The following is a 13,738-nucleotide window of genomic DNA, read 5'->3' on the forward strand; positions in this document are numbered from 1 at the left end:
AACTTGCTGATGATGGCTTGGAGGCTCCGCAGAGCCCTCAGCCAGGCCCCTCTTACTTGGTGGAGACCCAGCTGCGTGAGCTCGACAGTGTGGATGAAGATGACCCACAGCTGGCCCTGTTCAAGGACGCCCGACGCAGGAGGCAGTCAAGTAGGAGCAAGCAGAGAAAGGCTGTGGGACTTCTCGGAAGGAGGCAAAGAGAGGCCACACCCTGAACTCTTATAAAGGGAGTGTTTGGGGGAGGGCTGGTTTGCTGAAAGCAACCGCTCCGATAGAGGATCAAGCTCCGGTATCTTGTTTCATGTTTTGTTTGTTTGTATAATAAATTTGGCAGACGTTTTCCAGCCTCTGCCGTTTGTACAGGGGTTGCCTTTCTGCAAGGCCGGTAGCAGGCTGGTACAGAACAGTTTGCTTTCAGCCTCCCACCCCTTACTAATATTATGGAGCAGCTACGTGCCGAGAATGCCCAGCTCACCCAGCAACTCACTTTGCTGGCAGCTCAGGTGGCTCAACTGCAAGCTCAGGTTCATGCTGCACCCCCACCCAGGAGAAAATGCCAAGTTGCAATGCCGGATAAATTTACAGGTACTCCAGAACTGTTTCCTGCTTTCCTGGGACAATGCCAGCTCTTTATCAGCGTGAGAGCAGCTGATTTCCCCACTGACCGGGATAAGGTGGGGTTTGTGTTAAGCCTTCTTTCGGGTGATGCAGCTCGGTGGGGCACGCCTCTGCTGGCTCAACCTAGCCCATTGTTGGACAACTTTGTGGGGTTTTGTGACCATATGCGTCAGATGTATGAGGACCCTATTAAGACGCAGACTGCCACTCGACGTCTGAAAGCTCTGAGGCAGGGTCAACGCCCCCTACAGGGCTATATCAGCGATTTCCGGCTGCTTAGCCAGGATTCCGCCTGGAATGAGGCTGCGCTCGTGGATGCCTTCCAGGATGGATTGTCGGAGGAGATGTTGGATGAGCTGGCCCGTGTGGATATTCCCTCAGACTTGAATGGGCTGATCCATCTCTGCCTGCGGATCGATGCTCGGTTGCAGCAGCGAAGGAGTCGCCGTGCCACCCCACAGACCCCTGCTGCCCCTGTTGTGCGTGAGCCCCCAGTTCAAAGGGAGGAGCCAATGGAGCTGGGTGCCGCCAGGTCTCGTCTATCGGTGACTGAAATGAACAGACAACGATCGGGGGGGTTGTGTTTTTACTGTGGGGACCCTGGACATTTGGCTGCTTTTTGCCCAAAGAAGCGACAGCGGGCATCAGTGACCGAGCCTGCCCCGAGAAAGTCCCCTACTTTTCTGTCGGGAAACGCCCCGAGCCCGATCTAGACGGTGTGATAGATCGGGCGTCCCACAACAACACTGAGCGACGTCTTTCCGATGCTGCCTGTGGACCTCCTCGGCATTTGATTTTGGAGGCACGTTTGATCCTTCCTGGCAAGCCAGAGGGGATTCCAGTCCATGCCTTAATTGACTCTGGGGCCACCACAAACTTTATGGACTCAGCATTTGTGGCCAAATGGGCTGTTCCCCAGTGCCCGGTGGATCCGCCCATGTTAGTGGAGACTATCGATGGTCGAGTGCTCCTGTCTGGGCCTATTACGGCCGCCACGCAACCATTATGTATGGCCATCAGTTCCCATGTGGAGGCCATCCAGTTCTATATCACCTCAATCTGCACTTCCCCGTGGTCTTGGGACTGGCGTGGCTCCGGGCGCATGACCCACAGATCTATTGGTCACAGAACTTGGTCACCTTCCCAAGCTTGCAGTGCGTGGACCACTCCCGCCATATCTGTGCCGGCCAGGTGGAGGGTTCCCCAGGGGTTTCCTTGCCTCCCGAACTGTCCGACTTTGCTGATGTGTTCAGCGAGACAGAGGCGGATCAATTACTCCCGCACAGGCCCTATGACTGCCCCATTGATTTAGTCCCTGATGCGCCTCTCCCAGTGGGGCGTTTGTACTCCATGTCGGAGCCCGAGTTGGCTGCATTGCGGGACTTTCTGGAGAAGAATTTGGCTCGCGGTTTCATCCGGCCCTCGTCCTCGCCATTGTCTGCACCCGTGCTCTTCGTCAAAAAGAAGTCGGGCGAGTTACGGCTTTGCTGTGACTACCGGAAACTCAACGCCATCACGGTGCGCAACCGTTACCCGCTGCCCCTCATCCCCGAGCTCTTGGACCGACTCCGGGAGGCTAAGATCTTCACGAAACTGGACCTGCGTGGAGCTTACAACCTCGTCAGGGTTCGGCCGGGTGATGAGTGGAAGACGGCGTTTGGTACTCGCTATGGACATTTCGAGTACACGGTGATGCCGTTTGGCCTGACCAACGCCCCCGCTGTGTTTCAGCATTTCATGAATGACATTTTCCGGGATTTGTTGGACCAGTTTGTCGTGATCTACTTGGACGACATCCTGATCTACTCCCCGTCGCGTGAGGTGCACCATCAGCATCTCCGTCAGGTCCTGCAGCGACTCCGAGAACATCGGCTGTTTGCCAAGTTGGAGAAGTGCCAGTTCTACCGGGTGACCATCGATTTCCTGGGTCACCGCATTTCTCCTGAGGGCATCGTCATGGAGCCGAGTAAGGTTGAGTCTTTGCAGAGTTGGCAACCCCCGCGTCGCGTGAAGGATGTTCAGCGACTTCTTGGATTTGCCAACTATTACCGAACTTTCATCTCTGGGTTTGCTGCCTTGACAGCCCCCCTCACCCGGCTCCTGCAGAAGAAGACTCGGTTCCAGTGGAACGCACCAGAACAACAGGCTTTCCAGTCTTTGAAGGAAGCCTTCATGAAGGAGCCCATCTTGAAGCATCCTGACCTGCAACGGCCGTTTGTCGTGGAGGCGGACGCCTCCGGCATTGCAATTGGGGCAGTGTTACTCCAGGCAACGACGCCCAGCGGTACCCTTTTCCCTTGCGCGTATCATTCACGAAAACTGAACCCTTCGGAGCGCAATTATACGATCTGGGAGAAGGAGCTGCTGGCCATCAAAGCGGCGTTCGAGGCCTGGAGGCATCATCTGGAGGGAGCGCGGCATCAAATCGAGGTCCGGACGGACCATAAGAATCTGGAAAGCCTGCAGACCGCTCGGAATTTGAACCAACGCCAGATCCGGTGGTCTCTTTTCTTTGCGAGGTTTGACTTCCGGGTTCGGTACATACCAAGCGGGCACAATCAAAGAGCGGATGCTCTGTCCAGGAAGCCCGAATATACCCGAGTGGAAGACAAGCTTCTGCCCAGGACAGTGATCCCCGTTGAGTCTTTTGCTGCGGTACGGGAGCCGGTTGATATACGGGCTCGGATCCGGGAGGCACAGCAGCAGGAGGTGTGGGTGGCTCAGCGGAAGGAGGAGGTGGGGCCAGATTCGCCTTGGACGGTCACGGATGGACTCTTGTATTATCGTGACCGGCTCTATGTTCCGGGAGGGCCACTCAGGGGACTCATCCTCAGCCAGTGTCACGATAACCCGGCAGCGGGGCATTTTGGCCTGTTCAAGACCCTGAACCTGGTCTCCCGTACCTTCTGGTGGCCCCGAGTCCGACACGACGTCCAGTCCTATGTCACCTCCTGCATCCCATGCAGGCAGGCTAAGTCAGCGACAGGGGCCCCGCCTGGATTACTGCAGCCCTTGCAGCCTGCAGCCCTTGCCAACACCCAAAAGACCCTGGGGGGCTGTGTCCATGGACTTTCTGACGGATTTACCCCCATCCTCTGGTTTCACGACAGTGTATGTGGTGGTGGACATGCTGACCAAGATGGCGCACTTCATCCCCTGTCGCGGCTTACCGTCAGCCCGCGCCACTAGTCGTATGTTCATTCAGCAGGTGTATCGGCTGCACGGCCTCCCTGATAGAGTCGTCTCCGATAGGGGGGCCCAGTTTACAGCCCGCTTCTGGCAGGAGTTGATGCATGCGTTGGATATCAAGATTTGCCTCTCGCGCATCATCCTCAAACTGACGGGGGAACCGAGAAGGTCATCGGTATCCTGGAACAATATCTGTGCTGCTACGTCAATCTGCAGCAGAACAATTGGGTGGACTATCTGGCCATAGCTGAGTTTGCATTTAACAATTCGCAGCACACCTCCACACAGATGACACCGTTCTTGGCCAATGTGGGTTATCACCCCCGGTTTTTCCCCCTTTCTCCCGTGGACTCACCGGAGCCGGCAGCGAACGACTTCATGGCAGAGTTACAGGCGATCCATCGATTGGTGCGACGTCAGTTGGAGAAGGCCAAGGCCGATTACAAAAGGTTTGCTGATCGGTCAAGACGGGATACGCCTCCACTATCGGTGGGGGATCGGGTCTGGTTGTCCACCAGGAACCTACCGTCAACACGGCCGGTGAGAAAGTTAGATCACCGATATTTAGGACCGTTCCCAGTCGAGGCTGTCATCAATCCGGTCGCCTATCGCTTAACTCTGCCACGTTCCCTGCGCGTGCACCCAGTCTTTCATCGGTCTCTGTTGGTCCCCGAGCAACCGGCTTGTCCACTCCGCCGAGCGGAACCTCCCCCATCAGGACCTCGTGATGGAGGCAGCACCCCCGAGTACGAGGTCGCCAGCATCAGGGATTCCCGTTGGCTGAAAGGTCGTTTCCAGTACCTGATCGAATGGAAAGGTTACGGACCAGAGGACTTCACCTGGGAAGACGCGACCGCCGTTCATGCCCCTGCGTTGGTGACTGCTTTTCATGAACAATTCCCATCCCGTCCGCATCCGGATCGGCAGCCCCGGGGGAAGGGCCCTGCGGTGCGGGATAGTGTTGTGATTCAGGGTCAGCCTGTGGGTTCGGCAGTTGGGTCGGATGACTCGGATGACTCAGATGAGGGGGAGGAGGGGGGTGTTGAAGAAGAACTTGCTGATGATGGCTTGGAGGCTCCGCAGAGCCCTCAGCCAGGCCCCTCTTACTTGGTGGAGACCCAGCTGCATGAGCTCGACAGTGTGGATGAAGATGACCCACAGCTGGCCCTGTTCAAGGACGCCCGACGCAGGAGGCAGTCAAGTAGGAGCAAGCAGAGAAAGGCTGTGGGACTTCTCGGAAGGAGGCAAAGAGAGGCCACGCCCTGAACTCTTATAAAGGGAGTGTTTGGGGGAGGGCTGGTTTGCTGAAAGCAACCGCTCCGATAGAGGATCAAGCTCCGGTATCTTGTTTCATGTTTTGTTTGTTTGTATAATAAATTTGGCAGACGTTTTCCAGCCTCTGCCGTTTGTACAGGGGTTGCCTTTCTGCAAGGCCGGTAGCAGGCTGGTACAGAACAAGGAGGTATTGTTTGACTGTTTTCAATCCATTCTACTTGTTAATAATTCACCTCTAATTTATTAAGAATGGATGTTTTCCCTTAAATAGTCATGATTACAGTGATGACTTCAGTCACAGTGCTCTACATTTGATAGGCTTACAAGTCTGATATAGCTCCCTTCTGATTTTTTTATAATTCTTCAAAACCTTGCTACAACAAAATTAGCACATATCCTTCATTAAACCATTCAGAGTATTAATGGAGCCTACAGAATCTTTATCATATAGTTCTATTGGATCAAGTTCAGTTTTTGAGTGGACTTTCGTCAATTTCTCAGAATTTCATTTCATTTCATTTATTATATTTGTATACCGCCCTTCTCCCGAAGGACTCAGGGCGGTGAACAGGGCACATATAAAAATACAGAATACAAAAATTAAAAAAGAATTAAATAAGAGCCCGAGCTAAAAACAGTAGAATAATATAAAAATCCCCAATAAAAACCCCAGCACATCCCCCATCAGGCCAGGCCGGCTTGTTCAAATAGGTAGGTCTTCAGACCGCGTCGGAAGGAGCGAAGGTCAGGTGCCATCCGGAGCTCAACCGGCAGCTGATTCCATAAAGCCGGGGCACCCACAGAGAAGGCCCTCCCCCTGGGGGCCACCAGCCGACATTCTCTGACCGGTGGCACCCTGAGGAGGCCCTCTCTGTGGGAACGCACAGGGCGGAGGGAAGTTGACGCCGGCAGCAGGTGATCCCCGAGGTACTCCGGACCCATGCCATGTAGGACCTTGAAAACCATTACCAAAACCTTGAACCTCACCCGGAAGACAACTGGTAGCCAATGCAGCTCGCGGAGCAAAGGTGTAACATGGGAGTACCGGGAAACTCCCAAGACAACTCTCGCGGCTGCATTCTGTACCAGCTGGAGCCTCCAAGTGGTTTTCAAGGGAAGCCCCACGTAGAGAGCGTTGCAGTAGTCCCAGACTCAAGGGACCTAGACCTCTGCTTCTTGTACATGAGATCTTGCATGACAGGCAACTCCAAGATAACTGTCAGGATGACGTGCAAAACAAATGGTTCTATAGCTTCCACTTGAATATACTCTATAAAAGGGAGTCCATTATTCTCAGCATAACTGCTGGCTCCATGAATGAGCTACTGTATAAGGAAACTTTTTTTAACATTTAGCTGTCTTGCACTCTGAAATGAGAGAAAACATGTCTTCACATCCTATGTCAGATATTTAAAGGGTTCTATCATATTACATCAACACCTGACCTCACGACTAAGCTTCCTTCAATCTTTCTTCATAGGCTAAGTTCCAATTTCTCCTAATCCCTTTTTAAATAAAATAATCTCATTTGTGGTGATTGGGAGAAAAAAAGAAGACTATTCTAACTACAGCATTAGTAATGTGAGCTAATGTCACAATATTAGCTGAAATGCATCTTTGCCAAATAAAAGAACAAGAGCAAAGAATACAATTTGGACTATGAATTTGGGGATGCCTTTTAAACCTTTCCATTCCAGTCATGGTCTAGATAAGTGTTTCTCGATGTCAGCACTTTTAAGATGCACACAGGTAGTCTTTGATTTACAACCTCAATTGACTTACAACCTCAACCTTAGCAACTTCTGTTGCTAAGTGAGACATTTGTTAAGTGAATTTTGCCCCATTTTACGACCTTTCTTGCTACAATTGTTAAGTGAATCTGGTTTCCCCATTGACTTTACTTGTCAGAAGGTCGCAAAGGTGATCACATGACCCTGGAACACTGCAACTGTCATAAATATGAACAAGTTGCCAAGCACCCAAATTTTGATCAAGGATATTGCAACAGTTGTAAATGTGAAAAATGGTCATGTCATTTTTTTCAGTACCATTGTAACTTTGAACGGTCACTAAATGAACTATTATAAGTCAAGGACCATCTGTACTGGCGGGGAAAGTGTAGGAATTGAAGTTCATATCTTTAAGTTGGTTGAGGTTGAGAAACACTGCTCTACATAAAAACTCCTCTCTTCCCTAACTCTACTTTGAAGTAAAGTTTGTAATGGATTCTAATGAGGTAATTTTCTCTGCCCTGCTTAAATAACAGCTCTAGAGCAGACATGTCAAACACAAGGCCCGCGGGCCAGATCCGGCCCGCAAATTGGTTCCATGCGGCCCGCGAAGCCATCCTGGAAACAGTAAGGGAATGGCCCCCGCTGCTTTGGCCCTGGCCCAGAGACCCTCCTTCTGCCAGAGACCCTCAGATCTGTCCCACTCCTGCCCAGGCCCCCATAGGCACCCTTGATGCCAACGATGTAGAGCTGGCCATGCCCAACCAGTAGGCCATACGCACTCTGGCCATGCCCACCCAGGGCACACCCACCCGCCCCCCTGAGGGTAACCGCAATGCTGATGCGGCCTTCAATGAAATTGAGTTTGACACCCCTGCTCTAGAGCTTTATCCTTCAGGATCATGGGAAAGAGAAAATAGGTTAAAATTCTTCTGACAGCTATCATCTTTATTGAACCCTGCACCTACTTTATTTTAATTGTAAAATTCTAAGCCGACCTGAAGTCTACCACATACTGTTTGAGAACCTATGCTGCCAACCCATCTTCAGGCGGTTATGCCTGAGATCACTTTAATTTACACTGTACCACAACAAACAAATGAAAAACAACAGAAAGTAAATTGGCTGTTTTTGAGCAGATCCAAACTGTGTGTTTTTTTTCCTGATACCATGTTAAAGTACAGAGCAGGTTTGATCTACTGGTTAAGGCCACACATCAGGCCTTGGGAGATCATTAGTTCTAGCCCTGCCTTAAATACAAAGTCAGCTGGGGGACCTTGGACTAGTCACTCTCTCTCAAGCCCAGGAAGGAGACAATGACAAACCACTTCCAAAAAACCTTGCCAAGAAAACTGCTGGACCGGGCAGTCGCCTGGGGTCAAAAAGCTAACTCAAAGGCACTAACATAGACATGTGTTACTATGATGGAATTTTAAAGCTGGATGCAAAGCAGAGGAAGAGAGCTGATGGTGCAAATAGAGCCTTTCTCACTCCCTCCCCCCACTAACTGTGCTTGTTTTGTTCCTGATGATTGTGAGGATCAAAGCATTCTCTGCTAGGATGTAGCACTAATGAGTTTCTAGTATTCCTAATAGCTTATTTAAGCACACTTTCCAGAAATTGTGCAAAACAAGAAGCCCATCTGTTAGGTGTTCCTGAGTGAAACTACTAAGGTTGTAAAAAGCATGAAAAACGAATCAAGGAGTACATCATTTATGCAGAGGTTATCTGATATTCTGTCAGACACCATGATAGATGGGGAGACATGATAGATGCTATTAAGGAAGTTTTAAATCTATTATATTACAATTGTTACAATGAAGCATCTGTCATTGAGCATACAGAAAGGTGTGTGATTTCGGAAATCAAATATGTACTCTAAATTTGTTGAAAGAAAAACTGGAAATCTGGCTAAAATTCAAGCCTCAGTTTCATGAATCTGGTAAAGGGACCTGCAGTCACATCTTACATTTGAATTGTGAAGCACTTTTTGCTTTTTGCAACTGAAGTACTAAAGGCAAAATTTTAATTAATAGATTATCTGCCTCTTAAAAGTATATTACCCAACTGCACATGATATCAACATAGAAGCATTTCCTTTATTGAATACTATGGATGATTTGCTAGGAACAATGGCAGACTAAGATAGGAAGAAAACCCCAAATATAGTGAAGCTAAAAAGCCAGGAGCTGAAAGACAAGAAGGCGGAAAGAAAGACAGAATTGAACCAAGAACGTTCAGTCCTCCCCAGCACACAAGATATAAAACCTATAAAAACTATTTCGGCAATAATACCTCTGTGATGTTCACAGTGAAGTACTATTTTTTAAAAGATAAAATGTTGAAACAATCCATTTATAATCAATGGGTAACTTAACTGAAATTTGATAAATAAAAAAAAGAACACCTGGCATTTCAAAACAGATATATATTGTCCTGTAGATACAAATCAAAAGTTGGTATGATGCCTATGCTTCAGAATATATTGCTTTTAAAAACAAAAATCAATGAATTGTTTGGTAATACAGTCCAATTTTGTTTAGTGTACTTAGAGATATCCAGGACTAGTGATCACAATGTTCCTAGCAAATCATCCATAGTATTCGATAAAGGAAATGCTTCTATGTTGTTATCATGTGCAGTTGGGTAATACACTTTTAAGAGGCAGATAATCTATTAATTAAAATTTTGCCTTTAGTACTTCAGTTGCAAAAAGCAAAAAGTGCTTCACAATTCAAAGATGTGTAAGATGTGACTGCAGGTCCCTTTACCAGATTCATGAAACTGAGCTCTGAAGCTGCTGTGCAATTTCAGGGAAATATATATTTGGTTATAAGAAACTGTAACCAGGTAGTACATTTATGGTCTGAAGCATATTTTTGCCCTTGATTCTGAAATATCAATGTAATAATATACATTGGCATCCTCTAAACTAGCGGCTATTACTAACAGTTAAAATACTAGCCATTTTGCAGCAATACCGCAGATATAAGATTCATTAAGAAATACTTCATTTGGTTTGTTTGTCCCAAACTACAGCAAAATAACAGTTTTTACTAATGCTAAAAAATTAAAATTCTACTTATTCTTTCCAATTTCCATGATTATTCAGAAAGAGAACCCTTCAACTGTTTTATATTTATTTGCAAAGGATATGTTTTCTTGTTAATTTCTACAATGAATTTTTAAAATACCAATTTATTGGTAATTCTATTGTGTTATTATTATTGATTGTTAATTTAAAACTATCTTTTATTTTATGTCTGTGTGCTATGGATTTTTAATTTGCCTCAAGTTTTGCAACAGGAATTAGCTTACCTGTGAAGAAAAAGTGCACACAAGGAAGTCTGCCTGAGACAAGAAGTGTATATCCAAAATAACACCCCGCAGAGAGTTTTCAGTGTATCGATTATGAAGACCGGCTGACCACGATATGGAATTGTCACTTATGAATTCATAGTTTGGATATCTGAAAAAAATGCATCACAGCATCAAGCTTTTAGTTTTCTTTAGGGAAGAGTGTAGTATCTTTGCACAATTTATTAAGTAAGACTGAATTCTGATGTCTTGTTCTGAACTGACACTTAAGAATAATAAGGAAGGCCACTTAATTTATTGGTACAAGTTTTACTAACAAATGGAAAATTGACTGTATTCCATAAGAAATAAAACCTACTTGTATCTGAAGCATTTTATACCATCAATCTTGGCAGCCTTTTATACAATCAATCATGGTACCTTTCTGCTGAAAGAGATAACTAAAGCTGTATATCATTAATATGCATATTAAATGCTACTTGTCATTTACCAGCAAGGAAACAATCAGTGCAATAACATGGATGGGAGAAAAAAGCTGAAATTAAATCCAGACATGGAGAAGCATTTGGTCAACAGGAAACTGGACTCAGGCACTGCAACTGAGTATGTTCTTTACAAGTTTGCCCTTCTTCCATAAGGGCACCGGGAAGAAAGGAGACTTCTAAGGTTGAAAACTATGCTTCGTCTACTGTTATACGAAAGAATTCAAATAATGCAAAGATGAATCAGCAAGAAATTTAGAAATGTTTGAATTTACTTCACTATCAGATAGGTTGATCAGATATTTTAATTGCTAATTAATGGTATTTCCACAGCTGCTTGGCTAGAGCCTTTCTCCTGATTTTAGCACAGTGGATCCTAACTTTTTGCTATCACACCTCCCTTTAGTGGATTCTTAATGTATATACCATTTTTTCCCCAAAATAAGACCCACTCTTATATTTTGTTTGCCTTCAAAAGAGGCACCAGGTCTTTTCAGGGGATGTCTTACCTGCTTACTTTAGGACTGCCGCAGTCAGGCCTCCCACGCCCCGACGCCTGTTGCGCCACTGCCCAAGTTCTTCTGCGGCCGTTGACAGCCACACGCCATGTGGCGCAGCACGCCGGTGTGCCACACAGCTTCCTTGGACAGCAGTGCAACAGGTGTCGGGGCGTGGGAGGCCTGGCTGCAGCAGTCCTAGGTTAAGCGGATGCGGGGCACGTGGGGCAGCTCCATCCCCGACCCCCGCTTGATTTTTACGTGTGCTCCTCACCCCAAAACTAGGGCTTATACTAGGCACATACGTAAAAATAAAGCTAGGTCTTATTTTGGGGATAGGTCTTATTTTTAAGGAAACCCAATACCTCCCCTAAAAATCCAAGCACAAAAATGAACACAAATGAACAATGAAAACAATGTAATGAAACTGGGAAACTTTGGGAAAGGTGGATTTATTGTCACAGTTTAACGAAAAGGTTCTTCTGGAGTCTGTTTACACCTACCCAAGGGTGATACACCTCACAGTTTGGAATATCCTGTTCTAGGGAGTGGTGACATCTTTACTTTGCTGGTCATTTGGTGTTCAGGTCTTCCCATGGAAGCTATATATGTATGCGTGAGGCTTCCAATAAAATTGTGACTTTAAGTTTTTTTTATTCTTTCAAAATAAAAATAGCTACTCAGTTCATGAACTGGAAAGCTTGACCTATACAGTTTTAATATCATTGTTGTTATTGTTATCATCATCATCCTTTTGGCCAAACTCTGGAAACAAAGAGCCAGTTTTCACAGAACTAATCTCTAGTCTCCACATGGGAAAGTGGGCCCCAGGACAACTGAAAAAATATAGTATCACATACATACCCAGGATACTATATCTTGGAATTACCTGGATTATTGTAATACTATATGAGAGGACTAAGAGTGGTTTATCAAACCTGAAAGAACTTCCATATTTGAGCAAACAAATAAACCTTTGAAAATATTCACATACATTATTTACTATATGATTAAAGATCGGCTTAATGGAAAGGTCATGCTGGAATGATCCATTCATTTGTAAACAATATTAATTAAAAAAGTTACGCCAGAATGAATAGGAAGAGAACAGAAGTTATTCCAATGCAGACCAGTGAAGCTGCATCAAAGGTGGGCACCGAATGGCTGGTAGGATATGATGTATGAAACCCAGTAATTAACAAACTTCTCAGATGAAGTTATTGTGGAAGAAATTATCTGAAGATATCTCTCCTTAAACTAAAAGAAAATACTGTAATTTATCTGAGTGTCTTTCTTCCAAACAGGAAGTAAAACTAACAATGTCCAAATAAGAATTAATTGGAAACTGCCATCAAAGTGCAGCAGATTGTTCTGTCAAGTAGTGTAAGAATAGGAAAAGGGCTGGCTAATTCAGCTCTTGATTAAATATTCTCTCTAGTATTATATCCTAGTTCCTAACAGTTTTCATCTTGAGTAGCCACCAGCTTTCCTTACCTCTGCACCTAGGGACAAATAGTTCTATTTTTATCCTTCTTGAGTAGGAACAATTAAGCAGGAAATCTGGGCTATCAGTCTGATTTTTCCTTACAGGTTTAATGTATAACTGAAAATCATGATTTACACTGTCATGTCTCAATGGAAGCTGGAGAATGATGGGGGGGCAATGGTTTTTATAAGTGTGACTGATAGAGATAGGATTCCAGCAGAAATTAAACACATAATGAACTGATTTGAGAAACAAAGGCAAAGAAATTTTTCTTTCCAGAGAAAATGTACTCTTATGGTCTAGTCCTCTAGTAGAAATTTTTTTCATCAAGTACCATGGGAGGAAACTTGATGTAAATAATGCTATTTCCTCTTCCCTCAATCCTAAATACCAAAAATGTTTGGATATGATTTCAAATAATGTTGAGATAAAGTTATTGAAATTTGGAAAAACCTTGAAACAAGACAGTAACATTGAATAAATCATATTGTTTAAATGACTGCATCATGTAAAACCACTTTTGCAGAAACTGTGTACCAGGATGCCTTACTTGGATTTTGCCTCTTGCAATAGTGAAGGATCATCTGTAGCCAAATAGACTCGCTTTTTGTCAATATGCTTTTTCAGGGAAAGAAGTTGGAAACGTTCTTCAACATGTGTCATGTATTCTTCAATTGGATGAAAGGCTGCTTCGGTTCCCACTTTGTCTGTTCTACGGACGTGAATACTGGAAAATAAAAAGATACTTGGGATTTCTCTTATACATCTCTTATTAATTCAGAACAAATAATTTGTGGCAATTCAAGAGTAAAAGTAAGAGTCAGGAGGCCTTAAAGCTTTAAAGAACTGCCAAAAATCTTTCCTTCTTTCAACCAGCAAGATGTGAGTGACGTCTCAATTTAGACTACTCTTTTTAACAGAATAAAATTCCATAGACTGTTCTGTGTATGGGTCTGCATGTATCTGCATTTTAAAAAATATATATATAACAGATATCTCATATTAAGAAAATGTATTTTTTTATCTCTTAGAATGGTAAAAGTTCATTCTAAAAGGCAGATGAAAACACAGAAATACAATTATACTTCATTACGTCAATTTATATCAAACACATGGAAATATTACAAAGTCAGAAAAATTTTA

At 45.2% G+C, this 13,738-nt stretch overlaps 1 protein-coding gene and 1 long non-coding RNA gene across 6 annotated transcripts in view; one reads left to right on the forward strand and one right to left on the reverse strand.

The window, feature by feature from the left end:
• LOC308672403 overlaps window positions 1-13,738 on the forward strand; it is a 415,494-nt gene that overhangs the window by 234,609 nt on the left and 167,147 nt on the right. The window lies entirely within an intron of this gene.
• The window catches only part of FUT8 (fucosyltransferase 8), a 111,935-nt gene that overhangs the window by 5,366 nt on the left and 92,831 nt on the right, over window positions 1-13,738 (reverse strand). For all 5 annotated transcript variants that reach the window (XM_081335124.1, XM_081335125.1, XM_081335122.1 and 2 more), the window contains 2 exons: window positions 13,146-13,322; window positions 10,131-10,281 (listed from right to left, as the gene is read on the reverse strand). In XM_081335124.1, coding sequence (XP_081191250.1) covers window positions 10,131-10,281; window positions 13,146-13,322 — 328 coding nt within the window. The remainder of the gene's footprint in view (window positions 1-10,130; window positions 10,282-13,145; window positions 13,323-13,738) is intronic.

This window comes from Vipera berus (assembly GCF_964194415.1).
Source record: "Vipera berus genome assembly, chromosome: 1".
Lineage (NCBI taxonomy): Eukaryota > Metazoa > Chordata > Lepidosauria > Squamata > Viperidae > Vipera > Vipera berus.